The sequence below is a fragment of the Cynara cardunculus genome (genome assembly GCF_001531365.2).
Source record: "Cynara cardunculus var. scolymus isolate 2C chromosome LG 17, CcrdV1, whole genome shotgun sequence".
NCBI lineage: Eukaryota > Viridiplantae > Streptophyta > Magnoliopsida > Asterales > Asteraceae > Cynara > Cynara cardunculus.
The window spans coordinates 3,555,571-3,572,515 of NC_037544.1; the positions used below are offsets into that span (position 1 = coordinate 3,555,571).

Below are 16,945 nucleotides of genomic sequence, written 5' to 3' on the forward strand. Positions count from 1 at the left end.
TTTTCTAGAGAGAGAGAGAGAATGGTGTGTTCAATCAATCATGGAGGAGTTTTTGAGGCCATGAATAGGTTGTTCTGACCTCCTTTCTTCAGAAGCCTAATTAGATTTTGGTGGGTATCCAAGATATTTGCTTCAAATTGTGTTTTTTAGCCATAATTTTCATGAATTTATGGAGTTCTTGTTTTACACTTGTTTATGATTAGGAAAAAGGCTTAGAATTTTCTGACATGGGTTATTTGCATAAAGATTAAGTTTGCATGCTTCAATTTTATGTTGGAAGTTATTTGTTAACTCAAGAGTTTCCATGAAAATTGAGAAAACGGGAAATTTGTGTGAAATTTCTAGTCATACCCAAGTTGTGTTCTTCCTTTTCGTGCCAAAAATGTCAATTTTTAATGCTAGAACATAAATACGAACACCAACTGTTTGTTGAAAAGCGCAAAAGAAAAGCACACATTAGCCATGTTGAAGAGGACTCGCTTTTACTCTTTAAGTTCTATCATGTCTTCCATTTTTGTTTCTCTTTTAGTGATATTTGTGGATATAGGAACATGTCTTCTTTCTTGTTCCCAATTCAGGTAATTCCTTCTTCCAGAGACGAAACTCTCAAATCCAGAGTATTTGTGCTATAAAGACTTGTACATCGATGAATCAAAGGCGTACACTTCTCTGAATTTGAGAATTTCTGGTTGGTCTAAGTTCAGTTTCTGGTATTGTCAAGTGTCTACTATGCTTTTTATGATTTAGAAATTGTTTCGAATTATTCAATGTCTTGTTAGATTTATGAGATGCAACTAACTTTGGTCATATGTAGGTTAGAATCTAAAAGATGGACTTTTCAGAATCTACGAAAGTCGTATATGATAGGATCCAGAAACTAGAACCTGAAAAAGTCTCCAAGATTATCGGGTATCTACTGTTGCAAGATCATGGTGAAAGAGAGATGATTAGATTAGCCTTTGGCCCTGATAATTTGATCCATTCTTTGATCAATAAGGCGAAAACCCACCTCAATTTACCCTCCAATTCAGCTACTTCTAGTCCAGTTTCACCTCCCAGGGTCAATTCGGTATCAGACATGCCCATAAAGTTCACACCTTTCTCTCCTGGCGGCTTATCTCGTCCATCCCCGTTGGCTATCCAAGTTCCTAACCGTTGCTGTGATTCCCATGGCCAATCTTTAACGGTTTATCCATCTTCGTTTCCTGAAGATTTTCGCTTTCAAAACCAGCTACATTTCCTGCCATTAGAAGATCAGATGGAGCCTGCAAACGGCTCAAATTTCGCGACTAATAACTATTTCTATTCTGAACCTACAGTGGGTTCTAGGACCAACAGAAGATCTCCTAGTTTGCCTGAATCGCCCGTCAAGATTTGCCATTATTTCTTGAAAGGTTGCTGTAGGCATGGAAGTGGTTGTAGGTATTCTCATGGTAATCCCATGCTGGAAAGCTTCTCTCAGATCTTTAGCCCGGGTTCAAATGAGGACGATAATGTCTTTTCACCCGGGTCTCTCAACAAACTGGAGATGGAACTCACTGAACTCTTGAAATCAAGAAGAGGGTTTCCTGTTTCTATTGCTTCTTTACCAATGCTGTATTATGAAAAGTTCGGAAAGACCCTTCAAGCCGAGGGGTATCTCACCGAGAGCCAAAGACATGGGAAAGCCGGTTATAGCTTGACTAAGCTTCTTGCACGGCTCAAGAGAATTACACTCATCGATAGGTTACACCCTTCAACCCTTCATTACAAGAAAGTCAGTTATATCGGACGCCAAATATGTCTAAATGTCCTAATATACTGCTTTATCAGACTTAAGTATGTGTGTTCCATGTAAAAGTGTTACAATAAGTTGATAGGACGCTTTTGGACATCCTAACAAGTTTTTTATGGCAATTCTAAATAAAGCGTTATATTAGTATTTTTAAAGCAGTCCATTAAGACAGTTAGGTCCTGTTTTTTAGCAGCTTAATGAGACTCACATGCTTATTCGGTCAACAGTACATGGCTGTTTAGTAGTGGCTTAATGATAATAGAAAGTGGTTTGTTCAGTAAGCTTCTAAGGAGGAGCTTTATGCGGAAAACAAGTTTTTTTCTAAAACCTGCCCTTCCCAATTTAAAAACACGCTGCTTTCATCCATGAAAGAACTCTTCCAAACAAAAATATTTCCGATCCATACAGACAAATTAATCCACACAAACATCTTTATCCATACAGGACTTAATGTAAAATCAACCAACAGACTATAGACATATTTGGCGTCCTGTAAAGCCAATTTTGTTGTTAGCGGTTATTCTTTTTGTTCACGATCTTTCTTGATTCCTTATTGTAAATCTGGTTGTGTCAATAGGCCTCACGGGCAACATTCGGTCATTTTAGCCGATGAAATTGCAAAATATATGGATTACAATGGAGATAGAAACGAACAAGGTGGTATCGTTGCAGGCTCTAGGCAGATATATCTAACGTTTCCGGCTGAGAGTACCTTCACAGAACAAGATGTTTCAAACTATTTCAAGTAAGGCGTTTACATAGATCGAAATAGTCTTTATATGTATATATCATATGAATTGAAATGAAACAGTTTACATTTTCTTATATCAATCCAGAAAATTTGGGCGGGTTCATGACGTGAGGATTCCCTGTCAGCAAAAGAGAATGTTCGGATTTGTAACCTTTGCTTATGGGGAGACCGTTAAGGAGATTCTGAACAAGGGGAACCCGCATTTTGTTTGTGGTGCACGAGTTTTGGTCAAACCATACCGCGAAAAATCTAGGGACGATAGGTAAGAACATGGTTAGGAGCTGTTTACCACCTGTTGATCGTAAGAGGTGCTTACCCGGTAAGAAAGGATGATGTTTACCAACACATTCTGAGTTCTGACCCACAAATATATTGACCGAGAAAGGGTTGCGTTCTGACTCAGTCAGCGCTTACGACACATGGTAAATAACCATTTTCAGCCGGTGCTTAACCAGACCGAACCTCTTAACCAGACCGCATTCTTAATCAATCAGCACTTACTAATTTGTGTTGGTAAACGGCCCCTAGTCTTTTATCCTGACAGAACAACTTGTGAATTTGACGCTAAAATTTATACCATTTTCTGCAGGAAAATTGGAGACAAATTTCGGCATGCTATGTACTATGGTGGTCACTGCCTCGATGCTGAATCTGAGCTTCGGTCAAGTGAGATATATATATGTTATAAATCTTTTGACCTATTTGCATATGGCGATCATGCTCGTGTTTCTAGATAATTTGAGTTATTTTTACATCGATGCAGTGGCCAGAATTTGTGATAGTTCGACATTATTAAAGAAACAGCTGCTAGAAGAACAGCAGGAGCACGCACTTGAGTCAGAGAGATTGCGGTTCTCAGAAATGCAGTTGGCAGCAAACCCCACGAACCAACCGACTTTTGGGTACTCGCTCGAAGAGTTGCAGCTATCAGAAGGTTAGAAACTCTAAATTCGGCAAAGCTGAAGTTATATAGCTGTTAAATTTGGCTGGAAAACTATCTGTTGGCTGATAAGATTGGCTAATAAGCTATCTGTTAGTTGAAAAGCCGAAGTTCTGATGAATCTTGATTTTGTAGGTCATAGAGGGCAGATGAATTTCTCATCTGCAGAGCAGTTTGGTCATCTGTTAGATGTTCTGAACAATGGCTCACCTAATGATGACAGAATTAGGCAGATAAATACCAAATACAATGATCAAGAGAAGTAAGTTAAAATATAGCCTATGGTTTTCTTTATGGCATCATTTAGACTGGACCATAATGAGCATCGTTACACCTGGTCGCCCAGCTGGGCTAGCCCAAACGGTTAGGACCTATTGCGTCGTGACTTACCCGTGGTTCATTCATTTCAACCCCCTAGGCGCTGTTTTCTTTTCTTTCTACTGCAATAAAATCGGGTTTATATGACACCAGATATGCCTACAATCCTAATAGACTGTTTTATGGTATTTAACTTTATAGGACCAAGCAATTGTGCGTCCTATGTGAAAGTGTTACAATAAGTTGATAGAACATTTTTGGGCGTCTTAAATCCCTATAAAGCAGTCTATTAAGACATCTAGACATATTTTATATCCTATAATGCCAATCTTATTATAGTGTTCTCGAAATGGAAAAGGATGGGCGACGCTGGTGCACCAATGTTTCATGATCACCGTCACATTAGTTCATCAATCTTTCCGTTATCTTTTCTTTTTCCATTTTTTTCGCTCATCGGTTTATCTGGTCAAAGTTGCAGCAGCCAGGGACTGAATCTTCCCGATAGTCCATTTGCATCTCCCTTAGGAAGCGGGATATCGACAGCAACATAAGTTCTTTCACAAATAACAGGAGCAGACTTAGATATGAAGAATCAACATCAAAGTCCATTTCTTCACACAAAAAGATCCAGTTTTTTTAGCGTTTTTAGGCCCAAAAAAAAGCAAATTGCAACGAACACAAGGTACAGAAAACACTTGCGATATTTCACCACGTTACCGTTAACTTTTTTAGTTTCTATAAAGGGTTTCAATGCAAGCAAGAAAGCAAGACAGATAGCTTGTTAGTTTTTTCTTTTTGATTATAAACTTTAGGAAGAAGAATGAAAGCAAGTGTAGTGAGTCTGGCTCAGTTATAGAAAGCATATGCAGATGGCTTAATGCTAAAGTTTTCTATATCTATATCTATATATATATATATATATATATATATATACACACACATATATATGCTACTAATAAAAGCTTAGTTTATACAAAGTTTCCATTTTTAAGCTCTTATGTACTTTATTATTGCTTGAACTTCGAACATCGGGCATGTTTGAAGCGTGTAAATGTGTGTCGTGTGCGTATGAATAAAGGGATATTCTTTTTCCATTAAACCATGTATGGATTAAGCTCTCTGTATGAATTAAACTAAATCGCTATTTGTTTGTTGTTTTGAATGAACTGATGTAAATGTGTATCATGTGCATATGTAGTTGTACTCTCCTTCGAACCAAGAAAGAGGGCATGGGTTGGTTTCGTTGTTTTTCCATTAAGGGCATGTTTGTTAGCAGCTTAATGAGTTTAACGAGACTTACAGCTTATTGACCAATTATACGTGACTGTTTGGTAGTGGCTTAATGATATAGAAAATGGCTTATTCATTAAGCTTCTAGGAAGAAGGTTTATGCAGAAAGCCAAGTTTTTCCTGAACATGCCCCTTCCAATTAAAAATCCAAGATTAATTACAAGTCATTAGTTGTAAAGCAGCATCAAACAACAATGATTAACTCTAACACAATTATGGCTTCTTTGAAAACCTTAGACAAAGTGTGGGGTTTTTGTGGTCATTGTGTTGCTTATGCTCATTTCCATAAACATCTTTTGTCTATTTAATAAAAAGAAATAGCTTAACGAGTCTGTTCTTAATGAATCGACAGGTATAATGACCATTTCGTCATGATTGTGGTCAGATTTGACACAGATGTAATGAGTATCAAAGTTTCACCTTTTCTTAACAAAATGATACAATCACATGGTAAAATTATTACTATCCAGAACAATAATAGCAAATGTTATATACACCGGGTACATAAGCAGTGATTTCAAATCCGCAATGGGTGAAAGCTTGACGAAGCAATGCTGCGTGGAGGTGGAAGGCCACGGGTCGTGAACTTCTTTTCTCGGAGAAGAAGCAATGACGGTATCTGGGAAATAAGTATTTGCTAATTCTATGCCAGCAACCGCAGTAATACAGAAGATGCAAGCGTTATCCGGAATGATTTGGACGTAAGGCGTTTGTAGGTGGTTTTTAAATTGTAATGGTTGGTTGAATGTGGTTTTCACGGTTTATACAAATTGAGTGGTTTTTATTTGAACGCATATATATATATATATATATATATATATATATCTATATATATATATCAATATTGTCCTTTAAAACTTGCTTACAACCCTCTTAATCACATTACTTAAAACCATGATAAGCTTATATTTTTGGGTTTTTTCTGTTCTATTATTATATACAATTTACCCCATATAAACCAAACTGAATTTCTCCCCTTATAAAAGTCAACTAAACATGTTTTTTAAAAAAAGTAAAGAAAATAATATTACTATATATGACGAATGATCGTGTGAGAATAAGAGTTAAAGTGAGGAACGTAAAAAGGGATCTGAAAACTTGATCACTTTTAATCTCACCCCCACCTCATAAATTACACTTGATTTAAGAATTGATCTGGTGCATCTCGATACACAAAATTAATGTTGCTCTTCAATTAGGATTGACCTAAGGGTGGATATCCCTTACTCGGAACCCAATCTTACTATATATGTAGAGAGTATATATATATATATATATATATATATAGTGTATGTGAGTGAGAGTGTGAGTGAGAGAGAGAGAGAGAGATGGGCAATGAGGAGGAGAGAATATTGGGAGCCAATGAGAGAATTGAGTTTTGGATAATTCCATCTTCTTTATCACCCAACTTCATGTCTTATTTAATATTTGAGGTGGATGGGTGGTCTTTGACAACAACCAAATCTATTTCAAGATTTGTGGATCCCATACTTGTTAATATCCTTGCAAAAACCATCACGTGATATGTCCCTCTCATTCCATGGTTAATTTTTAAACATTTCACAACTAAAATAATAAGATTTAAATCTGGTTTTATTGAAAAACTGTAATTTATCTCCTTAAAATAATTGTAGGACCCATATAATAAAAACTGTCTAAACTGTACCACACACCCTTTTTCCACGGTCTTTTATTACATTGTCCTTAGGTACCATTTTTTTTTATAAGAAAAGGAAAGTAAAAGTATTTACTATATGGATCCTGAATTAAGAGACTTGTCGATACTAAGAAAAGAAAGACGTGTTCATTATATAAAATAGATTAGGTAATATTTTTGTTATTAAAACATGGTCGTTTTTCTAATGAGTATCTTACTTTCGGATATCTTTTTTTTTTTGTGGTTGTTGGAGTTCTATATAGTGTTTTAAATTTAAAAAAGTCATATTGTATTATTATTTGTGAATAACAGCAGACTGTTCTTTGTTGGATGGGTAAGTAATGGAGGGTATATTAGAGAAATCAAAAGTTGCAAAAAGGAGGATGTTAGGTTTTCCTGTGGTTGGACCGTGTTTAACAATTAGAGCTGGAGTTACGTCCATCACTAATTAAAATGACAGAGGAAGATTAGAGTGGTTTGGACATTTACACAGAAGGTAGATTACGACACTGGTAAGGAGGGGGGGGGGTAGAAAGTATGATGGTTGAGGGAATGAAGTGGAGAGACAGACGAGGAGGATGTGAGTTGAGCAGTTGAGGTCTTGAAGACAGATATGACGACCTTAGACACGACAACCTTAGACAATTCTGATAAGATTACATCTGATAGGAGCTCTTGGAGACCCATGATTAGGGTAGCGGATAGTTAGGTAGTTAGAGCCTTATCGATACAGGGTTGTCTTAGTTTTTCCTCCTTCCTTGTATACCTTTTTCTGAAATGTTTGTTATAAACTAGCATTAGTTTTTTTTTTTATTAACCTGGATATCCAATCTGCTATGCGAGCCGACTAATCCCAAGACGACCACCTTCTTTGCAGATAGCCCGGAGTCACCGCATTTGAGCCTCCGTAGCCACAAGGGGATTTTTATTCCTCCTCGAATTTAAACCTGAGACCTCCAGGTACTTTTGACCTTTGGAGCCAAGCTTAAACCAACCAGACACCGCCCTTGTGGTTAGCATTAACTTTTCTTCATGTACTAGGATAGGAGTTATTAGTACTATGCTCGGTGTTTTCCTTATTTGTTTAACCTATTCGGCTATTTTCCTCACGTATGTCCCTAACGCAATTTATGTTAACTATACTTGTTTTTTTGCACACAGTCTCACCTATAACATGCTTGAGTGAACCACAAGGGTTATGGCATAGTGGTTGAGCCCAACGGATATGGTGGAATATCTCATCTACCCTCGGTTCAATTCCAAGTGTCCATAACAGTTGTGGTAACTGAGTTTATCAAGATTGAAGTCTTACAATCACAATTTGTCGGGATTAGTCTGGGTATAACGACCTCATTCTAGAAAAAAACATGCTTGAGTGTGGATTTTGATTTTTGTTTCGCAAGCCAAGGGTCTTCTCGTAAACAGCAAAGAGGTCACAGTACAACAAAGAGATCAACACTCGACACAAACTATAAAATCAAACGAACCCGGTGGAACGTATGTAGAGGCGGGCATTTTCATGAAGACCCCGACTTGTGAGAAATAAAAAGAAAAAAGGGCAAAACAGACATTACAAATATTTAAAGCAAATCAATATAAGAACCAGATTTATGACACCATCTATAGCTCATCTTAGTAATCCTCTTGTTACAAACCAGTGCAGGTTTTCAATCTCCAATAACCTGCCAATAAACGCGGACTTATGCGCATATATCACAAAGACTATATCATACAACAAAAACATAACGAAAACTTGTGGACCGAAGGTTGAATCAATGATAACTAGTACAACAACGATTTTTTGTTTTTGGTCAATTGGCATCGACACGAACAACCATTTCTGTACCTGTAGATTCGTTTGCTGATTCTGGTTGAGGTGTTGATTCATCATCATCATCATCAGACTCATTGTTGTTTCCCTGTGTATTTTGGGTAACGGTTCTGGTCCCAGCCGGCATATCGTGGTCGTGACGTCCCTCGTAAGTCGTGATCACCACTTTCTCGTCATGGGATGCCCGCTCTACGTGCTTCTTCACTGGGCACCCAGCATTTGAACACCGGTAGTAACTCCTGCATGGACATCACTACTTTTTAGTAATGAGATTTTACCAAAGAATTCCAATAAGCGGAACCCAATGCTGGTTCTATGCAGGGTCGTTCCAATCTTTTTGGAGACCCTGCTACACTTGTACTAAGACTATAGATCGACTGAACGTTTTAATAAATCAAACAAAAATATAAAAGTTCATATCACATATTATATTATGCTTACAAATTAAAACAACAAAAATTTCTTAAAATGCCAAAGTAACACGAAAAATTTACTCGAATAGAATGATTCTTTTAACATTCTTAGAGAGCTGAATCAAGAATTGCCAAATCGTTTGAAAGAGTAAAAAGTCTGAAACATGTATAGTTGGTCCTCAAAACTATTCTATATCTCACATTGGGACATCCTCAGGCACGACCCTGGTTTTACGGGAAAGGTTAGGAAATATGGCATACGGGTGAGTGATTATTTCATCTCCCATCACCTACTGATGTGAGACGCCAAGCAATCATATTGATCGAACCTGATGAACAGGTTTTCAATTTGAATGCCCATCAAGCATTATGCAATGCTAATTCTATATGCAGTACTTTGCCCACCCTAATTCTATATGCCGTATTTTGCCCAATTACGGATGCTTGTGATCAGGACTTGTTCAGGATAACCTAAAAGACTTGTTTACAGGACCCACACTTGTGTGTATTGCTTAGTGACATGGGTCCGGGAAAAAAAAGGACTGGCTTTAAAAAAATTGTCCAAGTTACAAGCAAGCACGCAAGATAATGGAAGTTTAAAGTCTATTCAAAGAACTCACTTTTGGCATTTAAGAGTCAAATACATTAGTTTTTCAACTTCCAAACTGATATATTAGTTCAGGTCATAAATATAGAAATCAAAGATGCATTAATCCCTATAAAGAGTAACATATAAAAGACAGTTTCAACTAAGTAACCATAAATTAAAACCAAAAGTGAATGTCAATCATTGGACAGAGGGAAAGGAATATACCTTAATTAAGGGGCCGTTTACTAAACGCTTACCCGGGTGAGTACTTACCGGAAAATTTTCCTCACCGGATGAACATGGCAAGGGCCAAGAATCTTACCCGGTAAGAGCGATGATAAGGATGGAGAGTCTTACCCGGTAAGTGAGGGTGACGACTCTTACCCGGGTAAGCGCTTACCAGGTAAATTATTGTATATGATACGTTTTGATGTACTACAATCTTCCCCAATAAAATAAATTATGGTGTTGACTCCTAATGTTAAACACTTACCGGGTAAGCATTTAGGTAAACGACCCCCGAGTATACATGCATGTTCAAGCAAGCACACAAATTTAAGGTCAAGGGTAAGGAAGGTTCTGACTTCATGAAACAAATATAACATCCAACTAGACCACAGCTAAGAACAGGACCACACCAAAAAGTTGCATTATACTTCAATATACTTGCATATGGTGGAGTTTGGTGTAACTATGAATGCCAATTAAATATACCTTGGATTGGGATTGCCTTTCACTAATTTCTGCCCGTATTTGCGCCAACGGTAGCCATCATTAACAATATCAACTGCACTTGTAGTCTGAACGATAACTCGTGGCTCATAATTCGTCTTTGTCACAACACTATCATTGACGCCAACACTCTCTTTCTTCCTGTGCAAAATTTGAGGATTAGCACAAGGCAATGCACGAGTAGGAGAAAGCTATAAAAACAAAATACAAGTATATGACAGTATGCTTTAACTTACTGTCTCTTTGAGTCGGGTAGAATATTTTTAACCTCACTTTCTATTTCACTAGACCGTGAGACTGCAACTTCCGCAAAATTTTGACTTGAGGCAACCATAAACTGCGGACGAGTTGCTGAAGCTTCAGGATCTTGAGAGGCTGCAAGATGCACAAAGACATAACAAATTGTTTAGTAAAGCACTAAAAGAATAAAAATCTCGTCCCCAAATCCCATCTCCCTTCCCTGTCCCACCAATCACGCGAATACAAATCATTATTTTATTTAATTCACATTATTATTCTCTCAATTTATTGATGATGTGTCTTCACGTGATTGGTGGACAGGGAGGGGACATGAGATTTTTATTTGCAATATAGGGACCAACGCAAGACATGTATCAGTAATGAATTTGATTGGTTACTTTCAGATGTCAACGATGGCTCATCAGATCCTCTTGCTTGATTTGGATGAACACATGACGGGCTTTTAAGAAGAGTATGTGCGGGTTTGGGATGTTCATGCTTGCACAAGTAATTTATCTCTGTGATATGTCCATCATGTGAACGTTCAACTTGCTTTCTAGCTGGGCAATTAGCAAATGTACATTTGTAATAGCTCCGAACAAACACATTTCCTCTTACAAGCTTCTGACCATATTTTCGCCAATTAAATCCGTCCACATTAGGTTTTTCAGGTAACCTTGAGAAAGTGACTCCTTGATCAGAATGCAATACATTGACCGCATTCTCAGGGTTGCGTCTTAGTGGTAATTTATCTAGCCCTTTCTCGGGTCTTAATGCCACAACAAAATTTTCTTGAGCAGATTGTGATTCAGGGACACTGGCATCAGGAGACGGAGTTTGCTCTAATGTGTCTGGCACTCTCTCAGGTATTATAGAATGCGTAGTTCTTTGTTCATTAGATTCTGATACACGATTTTCGGAATCTGACCCTTTGCCAGGTAGTACAGAGAGGGAGCTTCCTTCTTGGTTGGACTGTGATGTGTGGACCTCGCTACCCTGATATGGCCTTTGATGCATATCACGTGAATCCTTGGTCATTACAGACCCAAAATTTCTTTCTTGATTGGATACTGAGACCTGATTTTTACCATTAAGACCATCCGTCAACTTCAAATAACCTGATGACTTCACCATAGCAAATTCACTTCCATCTCGATTGCATTGTGAGATGAAATTCCTCTAGCTCAGATAATAATATCTCCACATGGGCTCCTTCAGGACCTGATTCAAGAATTCGAGTATCAGAAAGCACTATTGGGTGCACTTCACCAAAAAGGAATCTCTTTCTATACACCTTTCCGTGAAGAAACCATATGAACCAGTATTGAAGCGTTAATATATAGAATCAATGTATCTCTCTATTCTCAGGACACCAAATATCATCACATTTTAAACAACCAGAGCAGGAAAAGAAAACAATGCTGGATCTAGAAGAAAAACTTTGATAATTATCCCATACTATCATTTTTAAATTCTCTACACTCCTGAAAAGGAGGACATATCCATATATCCACACACACACATACATAACTGAGTCTCTTGATTCGATGGTAGTGGGTGGTTCCAGACTAGCCATTAATAGGGTGTGTATGTTTATTTTGACATTTCAATATGTGCGTGTATGTATGTGGCTGTATGCATAAACGCATGTATGTGTGTATGTATGTAGTATGCATATCAAAATGGTCAAAATACACATAAAACCCTGTTAACGGCAAGTTTCAAACCCACTTACCATTCAGTCAAGCGACCCAGTAAGTCCTAGTTGGGTGAAAAGCAGCTGGATTGCATATCTGGATGTTCACTTACTGGAACACGCATAAAGATACTGTTTGCAAATGCATTTATTATGGTTGTCCATAGATGTTCTATAACATCAGTAACAAGGAAGCATGTGTCAAATTTTGGTGTTCAATGAAAAGAGGAACTTACAACCTATGTCACAGTTCAGTGAAGATAAATTATACCCTCGACTACCAAATTAAGTAACTAAACAGACATATAAAATAATCCTGGGTACCCTGGTATTAAAAGATGTCTTCAATTCATTCCATAAAATGAAACTGGATAATAATCACATTTACAAACTATTTCCTAGGAAGTAGCAAATAAGTGGTCAATGAAGAATAGTAAAATACCAGCAATAATTTGTATAAATTACAGCTCTAAATATTATCTGTCTTCTTAGATGAACCTAAGTATTGCAGCATCTCTTTTGTGGGCTTCCATGAATTATCATCAAATTGAAGGTGGAACTCCATATTTCTTGCTCAAATAGAAGAAATGATTTCCATGTGGGGATCACAAAAAGTAGTACATTGTAAACCATGACTTACAAGACCTGTCGAATTAGCAGTAAATTCTGTCTTTAGTGGTCTATCACCCTATGGATCTCAAAAGACTTGTATAACTATATTATAAGCACATGGCATCCACTAGTTTCTTTCACTAACATTGTACTTTTTTCCTCCCAAGTTATTTAATAGAAGTTCTAGTAGAAAGAAAAAGAATTGCAGTATGGATCAACAACTGTTTCTGTGAAGAACAGAATATGAAGTAGATATAAACAGGCTGTTGCCTGCTTGCCAGTACTCATCTTCTAGTACTTTTATTCCCATGCCTTATGCTCTCAAGTGTGCTTTCAGAATCCCCATAACTTAAGAAAACCTTTTTTGACAACAATTGTTTCTTAAAAAACTTCTTTCACAAAGTCGGAGATCTTCATGGAAACAGCCTTTGAGGGGTAGAGGAAAGGTCTACGTACATCATACCCCGAATACCCTACTCTTGAGTTGAGATATATTGGGTACATTTGGTTTGGAAAATTAATGCTAGGACCTAAAACATTTGATTACATACTGGTGGAGGTGGACTACCATATAAAGATAACTAAATTTCTGAAAGTCTCCCCAAAATCATAAGTAACTTTGAACCAAGCTAGTGAGAATACAGGATGAGTGAAACTATGAAAAGTTTCAGGGGTCACTATATAATGGGTTGCTCCCATTAAATCTGAAAGCATCTATAGGCCTATACTGAGAATGAATATGATGTACAGGCAGAATGTTGGACCATGAAAAAGACAACATGTGGACAAGATGTGTGTGATAGGAACATCGATGTTGGGGTGGATGTGTTGCCAAAAAATGAGAAATAAGGCTATGAATGACGATAAATGGGAGAAGATTTGGTGGCATCGGTTGAAAAGTTGAGACAACACTGGTTGAGACTGTTTGGTCATCTTCAACATAGACCTTTGAATGCACAAGTTAACCAATGAGGCATGTACAACGAGCAAATAGATGAGTCAGATGGAGATCATGCAATCAACCATTATTTACCACAGGGAAATGATGAATATGGATCCAAGTGATTTGCATATACCAAAGGAATTGGCGTTACATAAGAATGTATGGAAGAAAGCAATTCATGTCCTAAAGCCCTAGGGATTTTCACCTCTTAGGATTTTGTTTTGGGTTTCACTTCAGGCCTTCCAAAGTAATTTAGGACAAATGCATGATTTTATTGGTCCTTCACATTGTCTAGGGCTGACCTCTGCCGTTAGGCTGTATGGGTGACCTTGTGGCCTAGGGCCACCTAGAGCCTTTCACAACTATGACACTCGTAATGTAATTCCTCTTCCTCTTCAAATGATGACTCATCATTGATTTTCTTCTTATAGCCCACACCGGATGAAACTTGACAGTCAAAATTTTCACGTTTGAGTTGTTAGAAACTGGGTACATGTAGCATACATGGATCTTCACATGATTACTGTGGGAAATTTTCTGAAACTACAATCAAACAGATTTTTGAAAGATATTTCAACACAAAAAGAGCTATGTCAAGAACTTAAAGTTGAGTGATTTTTTTATACAAATACTGGTTCTGCAATTCATAAGCTTACATTGGAGTGACCTTTGTTCCCTTTAAAAGATTAAAAGATAGCTTTCTTGTTAAATATCAAAACACCCTTTCAGTATTTCTTCACTGTTTCAAATAGAATGTTCTAAAGCTTTGACCAACAACACTTGTTCACCAGACCTGCAACTTTGTAAAGTTGCAAGTGAACGAAAAGCTTAAAAGATTTGAACTCAGTGGCTCTAATGGGTCTATACATGAACACACGTGGGTACAGAAATAACCACTCTAAAATATGATGTTCTTTACTGCCTTATCAGCTTATTTTCTGTTACGTGGTTCATATATTTGCTTTACAGGATTTTCTAATACATTTATTTTGGTGTGTTTCACTAACATGCATCAATAGTGGTTGTCTGCTCCTGAACTAAGCTATTGGGACAGCATCTTTGATAGCATTTCTCAGTGAGAGAGATCATATCGTGGTCTGAAAAACTTATGGAGTTGATAATTTTATTTCTGGTGCAAAGCATTCTTAAAAGGAGTATGTCTTAAGAGCGATATCTCATCAAATCTACAGTCTTCTATACACCCTTGAGTCCTTGACTACTAAAAGAAGAAAACCTATCATTGCTTCCCCCTGTTTCCTCTGAGTGGCCCAACACATATGACCACTACCATTCCTGTTTGTAAGTTGCAACAATCAGGACCAGAAGTGATAAGCCCATTTATGTTGAAAGCTAATGTTTCAAATAACCTGACAACTAATGTACATTTAGCCGAGTACAGACAGCAACGAACAGGAAAGTATATTTCACAAACCTTCAGCCACCAGAGAAGAATTGGAAGTTATGACCTCCGATAGGAGTTCGTGGAGATGCATGACTAGGGAAGCAGATTGTGTGCAAGGACCTGGGGATAATGGAGGTAGGGGAGGGGGTGGAGTGTTAGAGGGTGGGTCAGAGGAGTGTTACAGCCTAGGATGGATAGCTAGGTATCAATGCACAAGGTTAGGAAGGGGGTGTCTGCACGAGGCAGCACTGCGGTCTTCTACTTGCTTTGTTGTTTTACCGCCTCTTTGTCTTTAGTTGCTTTGGTGATTTCGTACCTGCAATCTATATCTGTGCCTTCTTTGTCCATGAGTGCTTCATTATTATTTTTCTTGCTGCTTTTTCTTCTACTCCTCCAAATTACGTTTCTACCATTTTTCTTTCTGTTCTTCCAAATGTATTTAAAAATAACAGAACCATTATTTATTCGCTTAACCCTTTTCTCAAAACCTTTTTACAAGCAGAGGGTATTTAAGAAAACAGCCTATCTACTCCTTGGGTAGAGGTAAGGTCTAAATAAAACTACCCTCCCCAGACCCTACTCCATGTAGTATTCACCGAGTTCATTTGGTTTAGTTTCGCTTCCAAAAATCCGGGAGAAGCTAAAAGAATGAGACAATTGGCAGCATAAGACAAAATTTGATCTCATGGATCGGAGGAGATAGTCATAGGTTTGAAACTCGAACAATAAAATGTGTAGACATCCCATGTAGACTGCAAAAAGAACTCACCCCAAATAATCCACAAAATAAAGAAATATTTTCATCTCTTACTCGAAGCTGATATCTTTAGACCTACTAGTTCATGGATTATAAACCACTTTTGAAAAAGCCTTCAAAATCTTTAATATGCATTTTCTTCCTCCCATTTAATTGCTTGATCACACAACTAGAACTACGCAAACTAAAAATTATCCATTTGGTAGCTACCAGGCTACAAGTCACTCGTTCAAAAATATCATAATTGCAAAAACAAACAAAAGAGCAATTGCATCACGGTCAAAAGCTTCAAAAATTGCTCCAATTGATTACACTGACCAAGGAATCAAACCAAGGGTCCAAGTATCCAACGCGTGAAAATAACAAATAAATCCTAAATCACCAAATATCTAAACAGCAAAATCTCAAATCCCAAATTGCGATAATTCAGCTTTCCAGGGTACCAAAATAAACACCCCAACGATATTAAAATTTTACTTCTATATTTGAAGCAATGAAATAGAGAAATAACAAATTGCAACGGTAATCAAATAAGTCAAACTTAGTAACAGTCAACAACATCAAATTGGAAGGTTGACTTAAAAAAATACGTACATTCTTTTATACTGAATTACATCTCCGTAAGAGCTAGAATCAATAAAAAAAAATGATTAAAGCAGTGAAAAGCGTAGAAATTAAAACCAACAGAAACCCTAACATACCTTTTTGGTTGAATTTAGTGTGCCGAAATGACAATCGGAGTCGTGTAACACGCCGGGAAACTGTAAACTAACTCCGGCGAGCTTTAAGAACTCGTTCAGGAATCTCGTATGTCGATTGTTGAGTTGAATTGAGAGGAAGAAAACAGAAAAAATGATGGATCGATCGGAGGAAGAACAGAGGGAGGAGGTGTTCGGATGTGGTGGAGTGTAGCGAAGAATCTGATGATGTGTTCGGTAGCTGGGTGTGCAGCACCATTTGCCTCCATTCGAAATTACCATATTAACCCTCCTCCCCTATT

General features: G+C 37.5%; 2 protein-coding genes across 8 annotated transcripts; one reads left to right on the plus strand and one right to left on the minus strand.

The window, feature by feature from the left end:
- Positions 1-4,665, plus strand: LOC112500128 (zinc finger CCCH domain-containing protein 18). 7 transcript variants are annotated; one of them, XM_025103440.1, is made up of 9 exons: positions 1-110; positions 579-710; positions 815-1,725; positions 2,352-2,519; positions 2,611-2,787; positions 3,115-3,191; positions 3,289-3,459; positions 3,601-3,727; positions 4,256-4,665. In XM_025103440.1, the coding sequence occupies exons 3-9, from the start codon at positions 830-832 to the stop codon at positions 4,332-4,334; spliced, it is 1,695 nt and encodes a 564-aa protein (XP_024959208.1). In that variant the 5' UTR covers positions 1-110; positions 579-710; positions 815-829; the 3' UTR covers positions 4,335-4,665. The 7 variants fall into 7 exon arrangements, with proteins under 7 accessions (XP_024959208.1, XP_024959207.1, XP_024959212.1 ...); XM_025103442.1 differs by having other exon boundaries at positions 47-68; XM_025103439.1 differs by lacking the exon at positions 579-710.
- A 3,622-nt stretch (positions 4,666-8,287) lies between these two features.
- On the minus strand, positions 8,288-16,945 carry LOC112500130 (WRKY transcription factor WRKY24-like). Its single transcript, XM_025103446.1, has 6 exons — positions 16,647-16,945; positions 10,934-11,756; positions 10,532-10,670; positions 10,278-10,436; positions 8,577-8,800; positions 8,288-8,412 (listed from the first exon to the last, which is right to left on the minus strand). Exons 2-6 carry the CDS (start codon positions 11,667-11,669, stop codon positions 8,378-8,380), a joined length of 1,293 nt encoding a protein of 430 aa, XP_024959214.1. The 5' UTR covers positions 11,670-11,756; positions 16,647-16,945; the 3' UTR covers positions 8,288-8,377.